The 23,505-nt window shown below is 38.9% G+C and overlaps 1 protein-coding gene across 1 annotated transcript in view; it reads right to left on the reverse strand.

The window, feature by feature from the left end:
• Window positions 1-23,505, reverse strand: part of LOC137297692 (alkyldihydroxyacetonephosphate synthase, peroxisomal-like) — a 29,057-nt gene that overhangs the window by 3,401 nt on the left and 2,151 nt on the right. Inside the window, exons 2-19 of the mRNA XM_067829615.1 lie at window positions 20,179-20,268; window positions 15,637-15,727; window positions 14,408-14,528; window positions 14,176-14,250; window positions 13,492-13,563; window positions 12,287-12,366; window positions 11,570-11,650; window positions 11,054-11,179; window positions 10,493-10,601; window positions 9,440-9,567; window positions 8,522-8,573; window positions 6,551-6,690; window positions 6,165-6,214; window positions 4,855-4,924; window positions 4,506-4,567; window positions 4,295-4,384; window positions 1,731-1,830; window positions 776-833 (exon numbers count right to left, since the gene is read on the reverse strand). Of these exons, the coding sequence (XP_067685716.1) occupies window positions 776-833; window positions 1,731-1,830; window positions 4,295-4,384; window positions 4,506-4,567; window positions 4,855-4,924; window positions 6,165-6,214; window positions 6,551-6,690; window positions 8,522-8,573; window positions 9,440-9,567; window positions 10,493-10,601; window positions 11,054-11,179; window positions 11,570-11,650; window positions 12,287-12,366; window positions 13,492-13,563; window positions 14,176-14,250; window positions 14,408-14,528; window positions 15,637-15,727; window positions 20,179-20,268 (1,595 nt within the window). The remainder of the gene's footprint in view (window positions 1-775; window positions 834-1,730; window positions 1,831-4,294; window positions 4,385-4,505; window positions 4,568-4,854; window positions 4,925-6,164; window positions 6,215-6,550; window positions 6,691-8,521; window positions 8,574-9,439; window positions 9,568-10,492; window positions 10,602-11,053; window positions 11,180-11,569; window positions 11,651-12,286; window positions 12,367-13,491; window positions 13,564-14,175; window positions 14,251-14,407; window positions 14,529-15,636; window positions 15,728-20,178; window positions 20,269-23,505) is intronic.

Consider the following 23,505-nt stretch of genomic DNA (forward strand, 5'->3'; position numbering starts at 1 on the left):
TCAGTTCAGGCGGATACTTGACCATGAAAGGTTGATGAACATTGGGTGTCTTTGCAATATGGAGTTAAAAGGGTTACTTTTCATGTTGAGACAATGAAGTTTTATTGAGATATCCAAAATATCGAGACATCCATATCAAGTAAAAAGAGCTTGAATAATGGCAATATGAAGGATTTTGCCGGGAATTAGATGTCATATCGAGACAACCAAGGTATACATTTTTCAGAGTTCAACACAATAGTGACCTACTGTACCATCCTTTCATGTTTCTTGGTATCACACAAGAAATCAAACCATCAAGCTTTTAATAGATTGTTCTTTAAAGCTGCAGTTTTGATAACGAAGGGAATAGCATCATGAGTATCAATCTCCGTAACTAGAAAAAGGTGACATGCATCAACCAAGTCATCATGCATGACCACCTTAACCTAATCATCACATGTCCACTATTCACATGACAAAAGAGGCAGTCTATACATCAAAGACATAAGGAAAGACATATTAGGTCTTAAGGTCTATAAGGAAAGACATATTAGGTCTTAAGGTCTATAAGGAAAGACATATTAGGTCTTATGTTTGAAAGGCGGCCAAAATTAGGGAAACTAACAAAAAACATGTCAGCAGTCTCAACTAACTCAAAAGTAAAGAAAATAATAAGGTTATGTTTTATGTATACTACTAAAGAAAATATATTATACTGATGCTTATATAGAATTCAGCGTCATGACAGTATCCGTTAACTCTGTATATTTATACAAGAAATACTGGAGCATACCTCCATGGTGATGTGATATGCTGCCACCATTTGCAAGAATCTCATCTCGAGCACAAGCCTGAAACACAAAATGTTCTTGTCATCATTCTGTATCATTAAGACTGACTGAAACACACAGCATTCCCCACATAATGTAATTGAGACATTTTGTGTCAGACTTCAAACAGATTATCCCCTTGAATGACGAATCACGAAAGGAGAGTGAACAAGTGAACAACTTTCGCATAATTCATTACATGCAGATCTTTTTCATGTTATTTTATCCGAGAGTGAAGCTTGCAGTTGTGGTGGAAGAGTGGTCAGCTGCTGTTTTGACATGAAGCAAGACTTTGAACTAACAAAGACATTGATACCATTCTTTAAGGCAACCCTGCACTGCCAGTTACTATCAATGAAAATATCTTTAGTCATGTGAACAAATACATTGTACTAAGTAAGCACTTCAACTAATGAATAACATGTCTTAATATTACTGTGTCCATTCATTATTGGTCATCTTTCTAATGGGAGTGGGCGGAAATAAGTTGTGCACAAACGCTTTCAACACTGAATAAAACATGTGCAATTAAACAAATGTGTATAGAATCATCAGCTTTCATTTTGTACACATAATTATTGTGCATATTTCTCAGGCTGTTTTTGATACAAAAAGAATTTCCTCCGAGATAATAAAGTTATATCTTATCTTATCTCATCTTATCATTATACACATATTTCAATACAAGACAGTGACATTTCAGGGAACATTCTTTCTTCACTATTTTGAGAGTCAATATTCATCCATTTGCTTCCATTTCAAAGATGTCTTGATGTGATGTTATGGTATACAGACTTCAGATTAGTAATATTTCCTGTCAATAAGGCCAATCAGCTGTCATTGTACATCTTCAAGCTCAATTGTCAAGCTCTTCATAACACATGTATGTAAACGAAGGAATCCAAAGTCATACAATACCTCAATACTCTCATACACTTCAACTGGGTTAGATATTCCTCTGTAGTTGAAGCCGAAGTAGAAGTAGACACATGCTCCTGCATCGTACAGCTGTGTCACTCTGTACAGGAAGGGACATTGTAAGTACCACTGCCTCACCTTATACTGTACATTGAAATAATTCTACTTGCAAACCCACCAACTTCACATTGGCGTCTCTTCCTGATAGTGTGCACCACTTTACTTTTAACTGGTATGATCAATCATAAACATATTGCTTTAATGACACATATTATACAGTATTTACTTAAAGGGGCACTGATGCGGAGCAAATAATGTTTCTTGCCAACAGCCTCATTACGAAACCAGGCTGGAAATTGGTCAGCACCCACTCCCTCGTCATAAACAGTCAGGAGGCTGGATGCCCATCATATGCCATTATTTAAAAATATCCATGGTATTCCTTGTCTGAATGTAACAAAATATCCAAGCAGAGTAGTTTTTTTCTGATGACTGGATGGTATAGTGACTGATCCAATTTGATCCTATTTCTGTGTTTTTACCTCAATAATTAATCATGTCATGTGAAAATATGATGTCTACAGGCACGCAGCAAGCCATTTGTTTCATATAAGTCCGAAAGATTGCAAAGCTTTATATTTAGATAGTTTTGAGGGTTAGCCCAGCTGTCATAGCAAAAATCATATGTAAACTTTGGTAGCTATGGTAGCTACCCTGGTTTATTATCTATAATAATAAAAACACATCACTGAATTATTTGAATTCGTAAACTAAAAACAACGACTTTCAGTAGAGAAATCTGAAAATTTTCTTACGTAAAAGTATTACCCAAGTATACAGGAAATGTCAGTATGTATTCCTCATGTAACAAAGAACAGTTTCGGCCCACAAGGGTTTTCAGTCTGCATGCGACACAGAGGTTACATCTTCCTTGCTATAACTCGCGTTTGATGGTGTAAACCTACACGTGTTATTTGTCATCATTTACTTGATGGTCAGTTAATGAATTTATAACAGGTTTAATTAGTGGTGACACCACTCAGATTACTCAACAAAGGTTCCCATTTGGCATTTCTCCTGTATGGTGTAAATACTCAACATTATTAATTAAGGTCTGATGTGGCAAATGTGTTACATGTTTTGTAATACGTGCATGTAAGGGTTTATCAGCTGTGTTACAAAAACAAACATCGATCAAAGGATTAACCAATAACACACTGATTGATAAATTACTTTTATCTTCTACAGTGGATTTGTCAGAAGGCAGTGTGTGTAAATGTACTAATTTATACTTACTACACCCTGTCATAAAGTGCGGGTGTGAAAACAACATCCTCCCTTCAAAGAATTAACCACCATTGTGTTGATTGATTGCTCTTTACTGGTTAACTAAATTACTCATAATAGCGGACATCATACAATTACTTGCCAGGTGTGCAATCATGGGAGACCAATGAGAGGTTTATCAGGTTTTCACCAATGTGAAAGACGTGAAATGATGTGTCACTTTTTGACTGTTGCAAGACACATGACATAGAGCAGCATTATGTACCAGATACAGATGAATGAAATATCATTCTTTTATGTGGATATTGATGGATACATTCCTGAACAAGGTAGTAGCCTGACATTGTTCCAATAACATTAGTCTGTTTTAAATTCATTATTTGCATTTTGTTTTAATTTATTTTTTGTAGAATTCAGCAGAATCTATATGACAGAAAACACACACTAGATCGCACATAGGGCGTGTGTGAAATAGGATCCACATTGGCAGTCTATACAATGTTTAAATGTTACAGTCATGTTAGAAATTTACTATAAGTATAAGCAGACCGTGTGTTCTTTTATTAATTTTCAAAATCATACAAATATGACAATAAACTAATCAGGGCTATGAGACAAAATATAAAGACATACATTGGCTTCATTCTTTTTCCGTCCTAATAGTTTTTTATCATTTCTACCACTGGCAGATGATTAACCTTCAAAGTATTTCATTTGTTTTCATGATACATTTGTAATGAAGTAAAAATGACTTCACCTTAGTTTATCTGTCTATAATCAAACTCTCAATTGCGCATACGGGTTGCACAGCAGGGGTCATGAACCAGTCACCAATTCTGGGATATCATCCAGGTACTCACGGGAAAAAAAACAATAACAACAGGAACAACCAGTACAAGGAAACTGCTGTGTATCAGTACCCCTTTAAGGTTATTTTCAAACACCTAAACCAATGTTGTGGAAAGTGTTAAGGACTTTTAGGAAAAGACCACATGGAGTATTTCAAAGACAATGTCTTTATAATATGGGATGATGGGATTTCATGTGATTCAAGGTGACTAAATAAACATACATTCTGAAATACTGATGATATTCTTTGGTTAAAAAATGATCACAACTACAGTTACAGCAGAGTGATGTATTTGTCAGAATAATGCAGTAGTTGAGAATCCAGACATGCACCTCCACAACTGTACTATAGGGCATGGACATCTAGCTGAAAGAGACAACCGGTCTCGGGCTTCCATTAGTACTAACTTGCCATTCTGACATCTTACCTGCAAGTGATGTACGGGGGAAACTGTATTCGTCTGTCTTTACACTCACGATGCAGACGTTCCTTAACATTCTGGCACAGATCCAGGCACCTGTGAGAACACAAAAAATTTGAGAATGACAAGTCCTTACTATCTTTCAATAAACCCAGCAATATTCCAGGTATATGACAGTAGGCTCCTCAAAGTAATTGATTGCTTGGTGACAGCTTACCTATCCCAGGGAACAGAGGTTTCAAAGGATTCTGCTACGATGTAATATTCAAACCCAAGATCCTGCAATGGAAAACAACAGGTCAACTTACAGCAAATGTCACGAAATGTTAGGATATGTGTGTTTAAAACAGCAAGTGTATGCATACTTTACAGTTTGAAAGCTTCCAAGATTCTTACCTACAGGGTAAAATAATACAACAGTCACTTTTCTATGTAAAAATACATGTAATAAAATTGAAAGAAAATGAATATACTTTGAGTTGCTGGAAACTATTCTCAGTCTCCCTGTGTCAAATATACAGCAAAAACCTGATGCAATCCTTTAGACGTCATCATAACAGACTCACCCTAAGATAGGCTATGACGAACGTGAGCATGTACCCTCTCTCTCCATTGTCTGCACCTCCTGGTATTCCACTGGAATATACAACACATACAGGTCATCGTAGCTGAGACAGGAACAACAATGATGAAACCTACATTACAATTTGGTACATCTAAGGTGTGTACAGAAAAGTGAGTGACCATGAATGCCTGTCAGCGCTCAATCCTGAATACCTGTGCCTGGACGAGCACCCGCAAACCATCCTCTCAAATGCCTCGCCAAGCGAACCAAGATAGCAGTCATATATAATGTCATTCTCCAAAAAAATATTTTAAAAAATAAGAAAAGCAAGATTTATGGATGTCAAGTACTTTATCGTGAATAACATGACGTTTTGGAGTGTATGCTTGCTCCTTCATCAGGTGCTTTAGTGTCATTCGCCACCACTCGCCTCTCCAACAAGGAGACAAGAAACTATTCAGCTTGCCCCTGAATAACACGAGTTGGTCATGAATGGTTAATGTAACCAAGCGCTCACATCCATAAGGGACCGATGGAGTGCTCATGTGAGGCAATAGTGCAGGCACTTGCCATTCTGAACATGCCTCTGTTTTCAAGAGACTTGGATATGAATATCAAGGGAGGTAACTCCTTCATCACATTAGTGAAACCCATTAGTATGGCTAACATAGAGGCAAACCTAGGAATAGATTGAAAGATCCAACAAATGCCAAATGAATGCTAATGCAATACACCTTGGATTAAAGCCTTCTCATAACAGAACAAAGGAACATGCAATTCCGTACAGTGTGTTGGAGAAAAGACAAACAGACACAGTATGACACCAATCTCGGTAACTCAATAGCTCCTGTGAGAGCTCCATGCTTATATGTCATTACAAAGTCTGACACAAGATAATCTTTTTCAAAACCACTCCAATATCATTAAAAATCTGATCCTTATTTCAGATCTAATACCTTCCTACACAAACATCTGACAGACTCTTTTCAGGAGCTCATGTCAGGTGAACCCAAACAAAATTAGACCGCCATATCACATCCAGAAGATCACATCCATATAAGATATGTGTCTTCGCTTGCTCACATACAGAATTTTAGAAAGTTTACAAGACTATAGGGGATTTCTTTGGCTCTGACACTCTGACTTTAACATGAAATGAAAGATCTGATTTCAGTATATCTGGCATCCTTCCTGATTCACATGCTGGAACACAAAGTGGCCCTGCATCTTCATTGGACAAGATTAGTCCTAAGTGTCATCATCACCAGAAGAGTGCCAATGATAGTCGTATTTCTAAATGTTTGCTCTTACCGAAATTTATTGGCTATTTCATATACCCTCTTCTCTTGAGCAGCAACTTCCTGTAAAGCAACAAATATGTTTACTGATATTTTCAAAAATAACAATGAAACAAGCATGAAGAGATATTTCTCAAAACAAATCTCTGTCTACACCGTGAAAGATTCTATGGACCCTGAAAAAGCCTGCAGACAATGTTTCAAAGACCTTCATATCGACAGGTCAAAGGGTTATTTCCCAACCTACTAAAAGAGTCATTGACTATGATTGTCAAAATTATTCTTTAATTATAATTTTATTCCACATTTGAAAAATTCTGAGTTGATAGCTCAGTAAAAAAACAAACTAATATCACCTAGTCCATGAAATACATGTGCATGCATGTGTGAGAACCCTACCTCCTTTGTTCCTTCAAACAGCAGTGTGGCCACACTTAGGTGGTGTGGATCAAATCCCTTCAGCTTCGTAATGTACAACTTCTTGAGGCCATCCACAAAACTGCTTATAATGGAATTCACTTCTGGCTTCAACGCATGACCTAGAGAGAAAGACAGCATGGTGAGTTATCATCATGGTAACAATAGGAAATCTGGTTATTTTAAATCAAATTTTATAATCAAATAACTAGCATTCAACTGACAGATGTTGATGTGATAATTCATCTGAATCACCATGTCTGGATACACACTGTATTTAACATTTGCACAGAGTAATGTCCCTTTGCTTATGAATGGGTTTTTTTTTTTACCTTTTTTCAGACTTGGGTCAAGGATTGCTCTCAACTTGCTTCCATATTTTTTTTACTTGTAACAATTTCAGGCAAAAAATTATCTTGGTTCTCAGGAAGTACTCTATCATCACAATGACCGCCATCTGTTTTGGTTTCATTTCTACGTTCAACAAGAGTTGTCACCCCGGCCCTGTGTGTTTGAAATGGCAAATCATCTGACAGTTACTTGATGTTTTTAAAGACTAAGTTTGAATTGTTTCCATGGAAATCATGAAAAATATAAATATAAATGCCATATATCTGTTATTAGCAAAAGGCACCACTTCAGGATCTGTCTCATATATCTGACAAGATCTGTTGAAAGATATTAAATGGTTTTCGATTTGAGCTCCGGAAATGGAGCCCATCCCTCCCTTTTGAGAGTAAGTCCAAATTGTTCCCTTGGAAACCATGAAAGATACAAATGCCCAAAACCTGTAAATAGCAACAGGCAACACTTTGGGCTCTACCTCACATATCTGCCAAGTTTTGCATAGAGATACAACTAAGTTTTCAAGTTGTGCTCCGGAAACGTTCATCCATTTTGAGATTAAGTAGGAATCATTTCCATGGAAACCAAGAAAAATAAAAATTGCAAAAATCTGTAAATTGCAAAAGGCACCACTTGAAGATCTGTAAAAGTTTTCGAGTAGTTGTGCTCCGGAAACGAAAGTCACCCCTCCCTGTTGAAACTAAGTCTGAAAACATTTCAATGGAAACCAAAAATAATAAAAATGACATAAATCTGCAAATAGCAAGAGGCACCATGCTAGGTGTTGTTTGATACATGTGCCAAGTTTTGTTGTGAAAAATATTGAATGGTTTTGGAGTTATGTGCCAGAAACAAAATGATTATGGACAGACAGACGAGGTGTTGATTATATATACCCTCGCATTACATGCTGGGGGGATAAAAACAGTATTCTTTAAATATGAGACAACTTAAGACACAACCCTGTCAGTGAAATTATGCAGTACTGTAAGTAACAAGATCCATTACACAATGCAGTTATTTCCCTTTCTATGTGCAATACTTAAGTGCACACATAATGCTATTGTAATGGCATCTGTTTCAAGTTTGATATATTCAGAGAAATGGGAAATGGAAATGTGAATTTTGTGACAATACATCATTTGATACAATTGTTTACTAAGCTTACTTGTGTTTTCCTTGTATGTCTGACATGTGTAATATAGCTAGACACTGCAATCAGCAGTTCAAACATTCACCCAATCTGTGGATGGTTATATTCTGAAAATACCTTACAGTTACACAGCAACCTCTGAGTCAATGTGATCATTACTCCAGTACATTAACATAGACTTACGACAACTGAAGTGCTAAGGCTGTTGCGTATACAGGACATGCAGCAGGTAGATGTAAGTATCTATTAATATTTGAGGTATTTTTGTTTTAAGGTGAAGTCAATAATATTCCAGCAGAATCAGAGCAGATTGTAAGTACCCTATGAAATGGTAAGAGTCTCACATCATTAGAATTTGATGACAGCCAAATCACATAACAAGCAAGATGAACCATCCTCACCCAGGATCCCTCAGTTAATACTAATGGACGATATACCATAAGCATCATATTTACCAAACTGGAACTGTTCGTTGTCCATCAATCTAATTGAAGCTGGAGCACATCTCTGAAAAATAATCCTTCAAATCAGTTTCTTTAAGAAGACTTTTTCACTTGATGTGGGAATGAGGGAGTCAGTGAGTTTAGTTTTACCCCACACTCAGCAATATTCCAACTATATGGCAGCAGTCTGTAAATAATCAAACCTGGACCAGACAATCCAGTGACAAACAGCACAAGCATCGATCTATACAACTGGAGAACGATGACAGGTGAACCAAGTCAGCGAGCTTGACCACCCAATCCTGTTAGTCTCTTACAACCACCATGGGTTACTGATGATCAGTTCTACCTAGTATCTTCAGGGGTAGTGTGGAACGAGGAAATGTTAACACAGTAGGTAACGTCACTCCATAAAACCTCCAGAAGGAATCTGTATAAGCTTCATATACCTATCTTACACAATGAAGCATGTGTATCAAATGTTACGTAATACATGACTTTATGTTTACACTGACCACAAGCAACAAGCTGTTTTGCAGAATAAAACAGTTCCTCAAAATTAGAGAAAGCTGACAGCTTGAAGTGCTGTATAGTAAACTTTTGTAACTTGCTTCCAATAAATGTATTTAGATTATATTACCATCAGCATTATAAGACGTGAATGACTTTTCAGTCATGGGACAGACACTTGTAATGTTTCTGCTTTAAGTAAAGGATCACAGTTATAGCAAGCTCAAAGTGACCAGAAATTTTAGTTTGTAATAACTGCAGAGAGTGGTACACATTTTCACAACAATATGCAGTAAGTAGCAGATGTAACTGCTGTTCTTTATATCCGTCTGTTCATTGTAATCCTGTTTCTTATACATTCTAATTACCTTCTTTGATATGCAGGGAAATAAGGTCCTGTATTGACAGACTGCAACATACCTGTCTAGCTATTTCCCGAAGACACTGCACACCATATTCAAAACTAGGGAACACTATAGAGCCATACTTCTTACAAGGCGCCAGAGGTCGGATCTTGAGCGTTACTTCGGTAACAACACCCAGGGTTCCTGGACAACAACACAACGTTACACACTGTGCTGTCAACATGCAAGTCAACTATAGAAGGCCCTGTGACATGGTTACCACAAAACTAATTTTGAAAATGTCAAGATCTATCTAGGATCCCAAATTAAATTCAGATTTAAACAAAAAATTCAGAGTGTATTTAGCTTAGTACCATAACACTGTATTTGATGCAAAAATGATGCTATGCATGACAGTCATGTCAGGTCATTATCATGAACCAGAGTCAGTGTCCTAATGATGAGAGGTATAGACCGTGGAATTCCTGAGTGAATGAGGAAGTGAGTGTCAGGAAATGTCTTTGTGTGAGTCAGGGTGTATCAATGAGTGCATGTGTCAGTGAGTGTGCAAAGGCGTGAGTCTCAGTGAGTATGTGAGTGTCAGTGAGTGAGTGAGCAAGTGAGTGAGTGAGAGTGAGCGTGACTGTGACTGAGAGAGTGACTGAGAGAGTGACTGAGTGTAAGTGTCAGTGAGTGAGGCGTGAGCAAGGGAGTGAGTGTGTGGGTAAGTGAGTGGGTTTCCATAAGTGAGTGAATGAGTGTCAGTCAGTGAATGTGTGCCAGTGAGCGAGTGAATGAGTGTCAGTGAGCGAGTATCAGTGAGTATCAGTGAGTGAGTGCGAGTGAGATAGTGTCAGTGAGTGAGTGATTTAGTGTGTCAGTAAGTGAGTGAGTGTCAGTGACTGCGTGTCAGTGAGTGAGTGAGTGTGAGTGTCAGTGAGTGAGTGAGTGTGTGTCATTGAGTGTCAGTGAGTGAGTGTCAGTGAGCGACAGAATGTCAGTGTGAGTGAGTGAGTGAGTGAGTGAGTGAGTGAGTGAGTGAGCCAGCCAGTGAGAGAGCAAGTCAATGAGGGAGTCAGCAAGTGAAGGACTGCTACAAGTGGTTGAAGGAGGACAGCAAAGATGTAACCTTCTGATCCCATGATAAAGTGATGCAGGTCTGGCCCAGATGACATTCTGGGCACTTGGCAACTCTTCTGCAGAACACCCCGAGGAGTCACAAACGTCACATGGACAACCTAAGAAAAACACAAATACAAACTTGCATTATTTTATACAATCATGAGCCAGCTATTTTGTGTACATTTCCTTCCTTTCACTTTGTCTTACAAGTAGGCAAAACCAATTTTGGAAAAAACGTCTACTTATCAGCCAATGAAAACATTTGTCAGGCACTGCTGTGTAGTAACTTTAGGCCACAACCCCAGTCAATCACAGAACATGTGACTTAAGCATTTTCACTTGAACATTTAGATACTATCTACAAGCATTGGGAATATTTCCCTCTTGGACACTGACAACTAAAAGTTTTGATTTTTTTAAATTTATATGCCGAACACTCACACCATCTCTTTCTGTCTACTTACCTCCAAGACAGGTGCTGTTTTATGGTCACAAAATACTTCATCCCTGTATTCTACTAATACCTTAATAACATAATTAGCAAGTTATAAATTAGAAGGGTACTCACTATATCCTCAATATTTCCGTAGATATTTTTCTTCATACCCGATGCTCGTGTTGCCACCCAGCCTCCAAGCGAACTAAATTCCATGGAATCTGGTTCATGCCCGGTGCAGTAGCCCTTTGCTGTTAGCTGGTGATGAAATATCAGAGATTTGTTATTATTTGTTATTCAATGGAAGGTCATTTAAAGAGTAATAGATTATAAAACAAGAGGACACAGTCATCAATATCCCCCGCATTACCTCCAATTTCAGTCTAGGTCACACTTGCCATGGAAATGCCAAAAATATTTTATTCAGAATTCCAAAACTAAAATCAAAAGGCACCAGTACACCACTAGACCAACCTATGCTTAAAGTTTGGTGAAGAAATATTGAACGGTTTTAGAGTTTTGCTCTGGAATAGATAAATGTGCACTGATGGATTTTAATACCCCCCACAAAACGCATTGCAGCGGATAAAAAGAATGGCACCACTGTATGAACCTCTTCATTATCTCTGAATGCCAACATCAACTCACCCGTCTCTCCAGATCCTGCCCAATAATGCCTGCCTCTGCATGACATGTTAGGTTTTTCTCATCAATCCACAGAATCTTGTTCTGAAATGAAACATATCTTCCTGAAACTAATCTGAACTGGTCTGACATGATTTGAAAAAAGTTCCCTGAAAATAAAACACAGAGATGCTGTTTTCCCTGAGACTGATTTAACACTGTTCCATCAGCGATCAGATCTTTCATGCACCATGATGAGAATAAAATTCAACTTAATCAATAACTATTCCTAGTGCTTGCAGGTTACATTGGAATGACTTTCCATCCAACCAGTGAAAGCATTATTTAAGCAACAGCCCAAATACAGGTCCCACTGTGTTTTCTAATTGTGCAACCCTAACATGGCTAACAATAGGCCATGCAAATAAAAGTTATGAGTGAGTGAGTGAGTTTAGTTTTATGGCACTTAAAACAATATTCCAGCTGTATGTAAATGATGATCAAATCTGGATCAGACAATTCTGTGATCAACAGCATGAACATTGATCTATGTAATTGGTCAGACTTGCTTACTTGGTTGACACATCATTGTATCACAATTCATAAAATGATGCTGATCACTGGATTATCTGGTGAGGACTCGATTATTAAGAGACACCAGCTCTATAGCTGGAATACTGCTGAATGCGGCGTGAAACAAAGAACCAACCAATCAGATGTCTTCACATTTACACAACTCACCATTTGTGATGTGTCAAGTGAGACAATCATTCTTTGTTCATCTTCTGGACATTCCAAAGCTCCTGACACACTTGTGCCTCCTGAAAAGGACAACAGACATATAACCCAAACAAGTTCATTTAAGAGCATTGTCAAAGTATTGTAGGTAGGTGAATAACAAAGAAAGACCAGGATCTGACAGTCACAGATTGGTAGTTCAAAAGTTGAGAGAATGTGATAAACTTCTCGATAACCTCCAGGGCATATGATCTAATAAATCTCCACTCGCACCCTGGATGCATCTATGGCGCTGCCCAAAAATTTACCTCCCTAGAGTCAACAAAGGTAGCAACCAAGGATAGGTTTGCTCGCTGTGCAACTCCGATTTGGGGAAAAAATGATACAGACAAATCAGCAAGTCTGAAACCTTCAAAATATATGAGCAAGGACTCCTTATACCTCTTTCAGAGTACCTCTGCAAAAATTGTGCTCCCAAGTTGAATTAGTGAAAAAAAAGAGGCAGAAATGAGCTATGATAGAAGCCTTGTGATTGGTATGCGAAAATTCCCAGAGCAGACAACTGATTGGATAAAAAACCCAGCAAAGGTAGGTAATAAAATTATCGATCCATGCCAGAGATGCATCTAGGGTACCACTGCAAATTTAGTGGAACATATACTGGAATCGGAGAGCATCAAAGATGGGAAGAACTTAGACCTGCTTCCTACCGAGTCTAGCAATACACATATCAATCACAATAACGCCATTAATCACAAACCACAAGGCTTAATTTCTTTAATTCCACTCGCTGTGTCAATCTGTAAAAACTGCTAACGTTCCTCTGACACAAAACACATCTATTTTCAACAGAGTCTGCTACACCAAACCTGAACAAACATAGGCACAGGACTGGATACATTTAGAGTGTGTAGGTGAGTTTAGTTTTACCCAGTCTTTAGCAATATTCCATCAGTATCATGGGGGGCACACCAGAAATGGAATTAAAACGTGGGGATTCTTACCAGGGTCTTCTGTGTCCCTGGTATCCTCAGAAAATCTTATTTACTGACTGACAAGGACAAGAAGAAGGTTGGACACTATTTTTTTGTTTTTAGAGAAAACATATATATATATATAGGTTTCATTTGAATAAGATGTCTAGTATGTTGAACACAATACTGGCAATGAATCAGTGCTCAATGTGGAAGGTCTCAAGAGCACACTACCTCCAAATGGTATGATGACAACATTGTGCTGACATGCAAGGTTGACAATCTTCACAACGTCGTTATGGCAAGCTGTAAAGATAAATATCTGATTAAGAATGGCAGGACGAGTAAGTGAGGATGACTTTCAGCAGTTTTTCAATATACACACCAGAGACAATAATGACAAGAAAAGCTCTGTACCCTTTCTGGGATCAAAACCAAGATCTTTAGTGTTATGAGCAAACACTAAAACCATTTGACTAACCCACCTTCAGTCTAAGATGATGAGAACAAAACCATTTAAGTACTGAACACAATCTACCAATCTTACTACTGCTCAGTTAACCGTAACTGAAAGCATAATTCAAAAGATCAATTCAAAGTTCAATGAATTTTCATATTAGCCTGTTGAAGATTCAGTATCACTGATAACTGTGTAAAACAATGCTCAACAACACTCATGTAAACATGTTTTCAAAAGAGATGAAATTTAAGAAGCCGGAATGACAGACTATCTCTTTGAAGAAGTCTGAGTTGAAACAAGTGATGAATTAGAACCTACAAAGAAATGTCGCTATCACAGCAATAAAAAAGTTGTTCATATATATATTCTTATCCTTCTTTACTGCCTCAACTTCCAAATGCCTCTTAAAGAAGTTATTGTAATTAGCTATGAACGCCATCTCAACTGCATGTACTTACAAGGCCACACCACAAAGTCAGGTATTCTCTTGAACTTGCCCTCTCTGAGTACAAACATCTCATGCAGCGTGTGTCCTAAAACCAACATAGCTCAGAAAAACATTGTGTCTTGTTTAACGGCAATTATCTGTGATATTTACACAAAACATTCAACAGTTATCATACACACAATCAATCTATAGGCATTTGTTCGCAATGTAAATAAGGTGACCTTAAAAAAATTTCAGCCCACCATGTGCTCTGAAGAGTCTGTCCTGACAGTCGTCAGAGAACTGGATGCTGCATCTCTTGAGCTCAGACAGGAAGTTTTCATTCTTGATCGGTGTGGGGATATCAGCGGCACTTATTTCAGGCTGAGGAAACACATGAACACACTCCATCAATAGATGATCACAATCAAGTCAGGCATACAATACACACTAACATAAATCATCAACAGTTAATTCCGATCTAGTATATCTCTATTCTGTACAATCGGTAAAACAATAACATTGTATTTGCTCGATACTGTTCTCACATTGCCAGTCTATCACATACTTTGATTACTTTTTACATTATTCTTTTGTACTTACTAACAGGGTTCCCAAAGTTTTACTCTATTTTCCATCTCCTTTTAGAGCTAGTGTTGGCCCATATATATCCTCTTACAGTTAACATGGTAGATGAGAATTACTTTTCTAGCAAAAAGGGCTCTTGAAACAAGATTATAAACAAAACAATAAAATCAATTTCAGGTTGCTAATGTAATAATTTGTTTTAATATTTTGTGAAGTCTAGGAGTGTTCCATTTTGTGTGTGTCGCAGTGGCTGAGTGGGTTAGATGGCTGACTTTGTGTGCTGGTGATTAGATGACTGACTCTACTAGTGTGGGTTGAATCACTGATGAGTAAATGAGGGAGATTAGTTTTATGCAGCATTCAGCAATATTCCAGCTATATTGCTGCGGTTGTAAGTAATTGAGTCTGGACCAGATACTCAAGTGATCAACAGCATATGCATCGATCTGAGCAGCTGGAAACTGATGACATGTGTCAACCAAATCTGCGAGTCTGACCACCCTATCCCGTTAGTCCCCTCTAGCGACAAGAGTAGTTGCCTTTTGTGGCAAGCATGGGTTGGTGAAGACCTATCCTGTAAGGTGCTGTCAGTTTGGTTAAAATTCCAAGAAGAAACCTCCTTAGAATTGGGACCCAAACGGAAGTGCCTTGACACAAACTCATTCATCCAATTGACTTTGCATGGGTTGTTGACAATAGTGGCACAGAAATGTCAGAAACGGTAGCTACATAAAGATGTCATCTAGAAGTAAATTACAAGGAATATTTGTGATGACGTTCCAAAAGTAATGTGCATAAGGTGAATAAGATGATATTTTCAGTACGAAAACCAAACTTATCACATTTTCAAAGAGAATTTTGGTGTGCAGAACCGAAAAAAAAAAATGAAATGCAGTGTACTCACCTGGGCTGGAGACTTATGCTCCAGACTGATGCCAACAGTAGCCTTCATCCAGTCCCTGAGAGCGGGCATAGTGCTGCCACTCAGCTGGTATCTTCACGGTGACAGAAATACAATGATTGTCATTACATGATATTTTTGGAGCTTAAGTATCAGTTACGAGTGACTTGACATGGCTCTCAACTTCATTATTGTCTCAACAGCTGTGCTTGCTTCTGATACACCATGATAAGCAAATGCCTTACTAAATGTTATATATCATCTAAACTGAAAGAACAAAGAATTTGAAATTAACAAATCAAATCATTTCACTGAGCCATCACATGGCTTTTACAGAAGTTTCAATCAAGTGGCTGTAGCAGGCAAAATGAAGGAGCAAATTAACTGTTTTGACCAAAGTCTGGAAATATATTAAACAATATCTTCTTAGATGTATTTTAGCACAGCAATAATGCAACGATTATCTAAATTTAAGTAGTAGAATATTTTGCTGTCAGTGAAATAGATGAACACAGGAAATAATATCCTACAAAAACCATGACGATCATGATGACATGCCTTACATTATTTGACATTTCTGCATTAAAAAATATTTCATTTCATTTGGGAAATTTTTATTGGACAATTGCCTTAACAATGTAATTTTCTGAATAAAATTGATATTTTATACTTATCAAGACTCATTTTTATTTGCTTACCTCCTCCCTCTATGCAAAGAGAGTGGAACACTTGAAATGCCTTGAAGTTCCCTTCTTTTCAAGTGGATGTACAATCACACACACTCACATGAAGCCTCCCCACATCGGTCACATGACTCTCTGCGCATGGACTCTCAAACATTTTACTCTGCAGAGCATCTTGGTCTCAACAAGTCATGTGATAAAGAGTGAGATTTTAGATATACTAGTTAGTTTCTTCCTCCAGCTAGAACCATTTGCTTGACAACGACATTAGTATCTATGTCGAAACGTCGCACTCGCTGAATAAAAAAAGTTGTATACCCATCAAGCATGGTCGTCATTCTTCATTGTCATACCGGATGTCCAGGCAGTTGATTTTTTGGAGATAAAATCCTATCAGTCCTTGGTGCGCAATCTCACAATGATCAGTGTCTAATCTTGTATGATTGAAGTCCAAAGCATGTGTTTCTAATATACAAGCTGCCTTGCTATTGGTGGTTGTCTGTGTCAACAGTTCGAAGGATGCCCAATTGAGAGTTCATAAGTGTAACTGGTGAGATGGTGAAGCATAACATTAAAGTTCAAAGCTGGTGCCTTAAATCTGCATTGTTGGTCTTCCAGATTGAACGAGCATATGGGGTGAATAAAACCGGCACTTTTGTCAGCCTGACCGCAGATCTCCTGGTGATGACAGCTGAGTGCCACTAAGTAGGTCGATAGTGTAGAACCTTTAAGTCCTCTAGTATGCTGTAGGTGACACAAGTAGTTCTCTGCTTGAGGATGTGTGGCTTTTGTTGCAGTGAAGCCCTTCTGCTTGGTATATGTTTCAAATCGCAGCCATTTACGAGTAAATCTACATACAGCTAAGGTGACTGCCTTCGCCGCTGAAGCGGAATATCTGTATCAAGCAGACTTTGATACGATCCATACGTGTAGTTGGAACAATGTCCGAGGGCTTGTTTAGTGTACGGATGGACAAGTAAGTTCTTCCATTCTGGGAGCCTCAGTGATGGTTGTCAGAGTTCCTCAGTGAGTACTGGAAACCATTCCCTCTCTGGCCAGTAGCCATGATGAATGTCAGTTGCAGCATCATCGTCTATTGTATCTCACTGATGGCCTTTGGTAGTACAACTGGAGGCGAGAACGTGTAAGGGTTCATTCCTTCCCATGAGATGTTGAGAGCGACTGTTGCCTAAGCAAATGGATCTGGTACTGGAGATGCGAATGTGGGTATCTGTTGAACCTGGTGGCAAATAGGTCTATTAGCAGTGATCCGAATGTCTGACTGATGAGTCAAAACATGATGTATCCACTGTGTTGGAGATGGTTGTAAAGCATGTGATATAACATCTGCCATGATGTTGCATGCACCTGGGGTGGGGCATGCATGTGAGATTCAGGTCGTCGACAATGTCGAAGAGTTCAAAGATTAGCTGTAGTAGCTTGTGAGATCATGTTGACCCTTGCTTATTTAAGTAGCTACTGTGGAGTTGTTGGCGTGGACCATCAGTAGTTTGTTCCTCAATGTGGTCTACCATTGTCATACTGCATTGATGACAACTTTCATCTCCAGGTGGTTGGCATGCAGAGTGCGTTTATTGCTCACCCAAATTCCTGCTGCAACCTCTTTGTCCAGGTGGGCACCCCAACTTTGTAGCAAAGCATCTACGTACAGATGACTGTTGCAGTTAAGCTTTGTCAAATAAGTCTATGCAGTGTTGTAATGAGCGCACTTGTAATCTTTATCTTCGTGCCAAATGCAGCACTTAAGTGAGTAGACCGAGAAGACACTACCTCTGTCTTAGTGGTAATGGAGTGAGTAAAACTTGCTGTATCATGGCATGAATCTTGTCTTAACACTTTTGAGTTGTGAACTTGCGTCATGATTGTGACGTCATCAAATCTTCCTGAAATTCAATACCGTTCTGTATACGCCATGCAAGAACGTTTCAATCAGCTAAATATTCATGAAGACAGTCGGTGAGGTAGTATGAATGGGTACTCGCTTCATCTGTAATGAAGAAGTTGAATCATTTCATTTTCAGAACATTAACACTATAAGTTGTGAGCGAGCTGTCCTCAATGTGAAGGGTATTTATAGCTGACTGGTATTTGTGGCAAAACTGTCATATGTTGCTGCTGGTCTCCTGATAAACACCATTGATTCCGCTGTAAGAGGACCTCTTTGCCTCGTGAAGACAATCAGATGCTGCTGTAGAGTGCTACCTGGGTTGAAATTGAAGCCTTTCTAACAATGAAATGGCTGTTTACATCTGTTGACGACTCCCTGACTCACAACCACGGGTGTTGTCTTTTGAAGACCAATTAGACTGCAGATGTGACATCACCGGTGTTGCAGCTAGATGATCAACGTAAAATTTTGAAATAATTCAAGATTGTAATGGACATTTCACACACAATAGATTTGGACTACATATTTATAACTGTATTTCTGCATGCACTCGTACAAAAGCTAACGCAAACACTGTTGTCCAGTACCGGAGATATCAGCATAATCGGAGGGAAGGTCAAGATGTCATGTCATCATAGATCATCTTGCAGTTGAGGGCGTCATAGGACTCCTTCGATGGTGAAGTGAGGTCTAGCCCAATGTCTGCGTGCATCCCTGGAGTGGTCGTCATTCCGTGAATGTTTCCATGCAGGCCTGTGTGTGGAGACCATACCTGACAAAGATGACGAATGATGATGGCGTCTGTGATGATCGGGGGATGCAGTCAGTGCATCCTCGCAGCTGTAACAGGATATGCGTGAGTGAAGAATGCATCCTCTGTGGATGAAAAATGCATCCTCTAAACTACGTCAAGATGATACAGCTGACGGTGAATGCCTCCTTCATCTGACGGACCTTTTGCAGCTGTTGAATCGTCACACAAGGTGACTGTAATAATTGTTCAAATGCTGCAGTGGGAGAAGCATCTGAGTGAGTCTTGAATGTAGACGTTGTCGATGTCTGCATTGAAAGTAGACTCTCTTAAGGATGCAGCGTCATTGTACATGCAGTAGATGAAGGTATAGTAGATGCTGCATGTTGCGCTGAATCTCTGAAGCTCAGTACCTCAGGTAGTAGGAATTGATATTCGTCGGAGATGTCTCATTTGTCGGGAGGAACAATATCATCACTGAAGGACTATGTAGAAACGTTGTTTCAGCAACGATCTACTTGTATCTAGTAGTTGAAGACTCGTCTTGGAAGACGTAGATGACTTCAACACTTTGGTTAAGATGACATCAATTCTGATGATAACCTCTTCTGGGACTAGGATCCAGTCTCCATATTATTCCGATGGCATCTTCAGGGTACATTTGGCAAATTCACTATAAACCTGAATATCAGCAGTAGTTGCCAAGTTCACTGAACACGGGAAGAACAAATAATCATGCAAGTAAGACATAATAATACGGAACAGCCACAGACAGCCATAACCTGCACCAGGAGCACGATTTCATCAGTGACAATGTAATCCCACATGATGAAATATATGTTCAAGAACATAAAAAATCCGTAAATTTATCCACAATTTCATATCATCATGATAATTAATACAGACCAAAGACGTATAAGCAAAATTTTGTATAAAGGACGGATATATGACAGGATATTAAACACTGTATAGGGACTAAGTTGATTCCAAGCGTCTTGTTGGGTGATGGAGGAGAGAGTGACAAACAGGGCTGATCGAGTGACCAATGTGGCAGGAAACGGGGAGCCTTCCTGTGAGTGAGTGTGATTGTACGTCTGCTTCAAAAGAAGGAAACTTCATTGAAGGAGGAGATATGCAAATGAGCAGGATAAGGAAAAATTACATATTTTCTTGACATGGAACGAAATACAGTAAAATTTTACCTCTCCCCTGAGAATTGTACATGGCCATCTTTGTTGATAAGAAACTTGGAATCTTTGTAGCCCCAGCCATTCCATTTCAACAATTCCTGTCTGAAATTGAAATTGAAACAGCTATTACCTCACCACTCATTGGCTTCATATGATTATGGCTGCAAACTTGATTGTACTGATGTTTGGCAATATTCTGTCCGGGAAACAAATATCAGTACACGATGGTATGATAATTTACACATGAAAGTTATTGTTTTCATATACAGAGGAGGACACAGGACAAAGAGTAAATGAACTCAATGATATGCGCAAAAAGCCTTCAAATATATTATGCATTTACTTAAAAATAGACATAATTGTCGCATACTGTCAAAATGGTTACAAATAAACAAAATTATAAGCATATAATCGCCAATCAATACAATATTTTGTACTTGGGTTTAATTCCCTCGAAAGGAAAAAGCTGTGATGCTGAACCCAATCAGAGCTGGTGGGATTACACTCAAGAGTGACGAAGCTTTTTCACTGGCCGCTGATTCATTTGCCAAAACGCTTAGCTGGCTCTATGTTTACAGTTAATAAGCCCAATTAGTGTTAACTTCAAATTGCATATGGTCAGTGATTGAAGTTGTGATTGCATATTGACATTAGCAGACAGGCAGGCAGACTATAGGTGTCAATAAACCAGACATGAAGTTTTCTCTGTGACACTGACAGAGTCTGCTCATCACAATCAACATCAGTTTTTTTGTATGTAATGAGTGGTTAATTTACTTGTTTGTGTAGACAAGCAAGATTAGACTACTGCTCACGGCCTCATACTCCAGGCAGGCATAGTATTTCAAGCTCCACGAACCTATGCACTGTGCATGCCTTATGAGCACAGTATAGTCATTGAAAACACTTTTCTACCCAGTGCTGGGGCAAAATTAGTGAATTGTTTGAACTCTGATTTTGCTGGCTTTTTTTCATTGTTTTTTTTTTCAACTTTTTACGTTGAATTGTCATTTTTTATGATGTGTTTCGGGAAGTGCATAGCAAAAGGTTATTTGTTATGTAGTGAGATCTGCATCCACATTGGCATGCTTCTCTGAGGCTCTGTACACAATAGCATAGTCATATGCACTCAGTATTAGTGCCCATCTCTGCATGCGAGCTGCAATCATTGCTGGCACTGGTTTTCCAACTGTGTATATTGCTGTCAAGGGCCTGTGATCAGTTATCAATGTGAAATGCCTGCCATACAGGTACTGGTGAAAGCGTTTTACGCCAAATATGCTACCCAATGCTTCCTGATCAATTTGAGAATAGCCTCTTTCAACTGCCGACAAAGTTCTTGATGCAAATGCAATGGGTCTCTCCAATCCATCACTCATCACATGTGACAACACAGACCCATCTCCATATAAAGACACGTCACACGCTAGCTGTAATGGACATGAAGGATCATAATGACACAGAACCTCAGAACTAGCGATCATAGCTTTGCATTTGTCAAATGCTGAATCACACTGGGAAGACCAAACCCACTTCCTGTCCTTCCTCAACAGGTCATTCAAAGGGTGATGGCCTGTTGACAAATTTCTCATGAAACGCCCACAGCAGTTCACTGCACCCAAGAAGGACCGAAGCTGAGATACATTTTCCAGTCTTGGTGCATCTTGTACAGCTCCTGCTTTGTCCTGACTTGTATGCAAGCCATTTCCATCAATCACATGTCCCAAGTACTTCAAAGAGTCAAAAAAAAAACTTGCATTTCTGCCTTTTAACTCTCAAACCATAGTCCTGCAATCTCTTCAACACCTGTTCGAAGTTTCTGAAATGTTCCTCATCATTTGCATCGGTCACCAAAATATCATCTTGGTGACACAAAACTTATCAAGTCCTTGCAATACTTGGTACATGGCTGCCTGAAATACCGATGGTGCTGATGCAATACCAAATGCCAATCTTGTGTATCTGAACAACCCCTTTGCTGTGTTGATTGTTAGGTACTTCTGACAATCAGCATCCACTTCCACTTGTTGATAGGCATGAGCAAGATCTATTTCAGAAAACTTCTGTCCTCCTGCAAGTGTGGCAAACAAATCTTCAGTTTAGTGTAGTGGGTACTTGTTAATGTTAAGCACTGGATTCACTGTGGATTTGAAATCCCCACATATCCTAATACTTGAATAACCTTTGACCACTGGTGCTATAGGAGTTGCCCACTCACTGTGATCAACCTTGACTAACACACCATTTTTCTCTATCCCTATCTATTTCTTCATTTACCAGAGGTGGTCCCTCCCTCTTCACAACATGTAAATCAAGTTTGTGTACATCTTTGCCACTTGTAACATCAACTTTCATTATTCCAAAGTCAAGAACGTGCTGACCTGTGTAAGTCTTCATAGGTATTTCCGACTTTTGTAATTTGCATCCTTTGAACTTCTCCTCAAAAGTCTGTTCATTGATAATCAAATGCCTCCACCCGGTATCGAACTCGAATTGCATGTCCTTGCCGTTGACATTAATAGTCACAAATAACATCGGCACCTTTCTCTGGCAAAGCATACATATGACTCAAACAATACGCATGGTCATCAGGATACAGGTTCACTGTCAATCTCTGAATCAGTAGCTCTCATGCAAGAATTGTTTACGCCGCCATGTTTGTTCACTTTGACACTCCCTGCAGATGAAAACCGTTAACTTGAACCTGGGTCATGACCTGACCTCTGACCCCTACACACAGACTGCAAATGCCCGCGCTTGTTGCAGTTCAAACACACAGCGTCTTTATGCTTAAACGCATTTGCGAGATAAAAACTGCTTCCACATTGAAAACATTGTTTGTTTACCACTAACTGATCACGTAAACGGTCATTCAAAGTGTCTTTGAAATGGCAATTCCGAGAAAGTCCTCTCAAAACCACTGAATATTGCAAAATAGCCTCGCTGTCAGCTTGCATCCTCTTATGAAATCTGTATCTCTCCACTATCACGAAATGATTCTGTAACTGACCAAGAGTCTCATCTTGCGGTTTTGCCGGCAGAGTAGATGATTTCAGCACTGCATAAGTCTTACTTCCAATCATGAACCAAAATCCTGGCACTCCACGAGCAGCATTGACATCGTTATTATCAAAGAATAACTGCACTTTTTCAGCATACGATGCCTAATCCCCCTTGTTTTCATAAAAATCCCAACTTCACTGATGATGCCCGCCATATTGAAAACTCACTGAACAGTTGACGTTTTCCAATGTCAAACTTCAACGTTCACTGCTAATGATGAAATATTCATTAGCAAAAGTACTCTGCACTTCCAATATGACTACTAGAAATTCCAAT

Source organism: Haliotis asinina, chromosome 10 (assembly GCF_037392515.1).
Source record: "Haliotis asinina isolate JCU_RB_2024 chromosome 10, JCU_Hal_asi_v2, whole genome shotgun sequence".
NCBI classification, from domain to species: Eukaryota; Metazoa; Mollusca; class Gastropoda; order Lepetellida; family Haliotidae; genus Haliotis; species Haliotis asinina.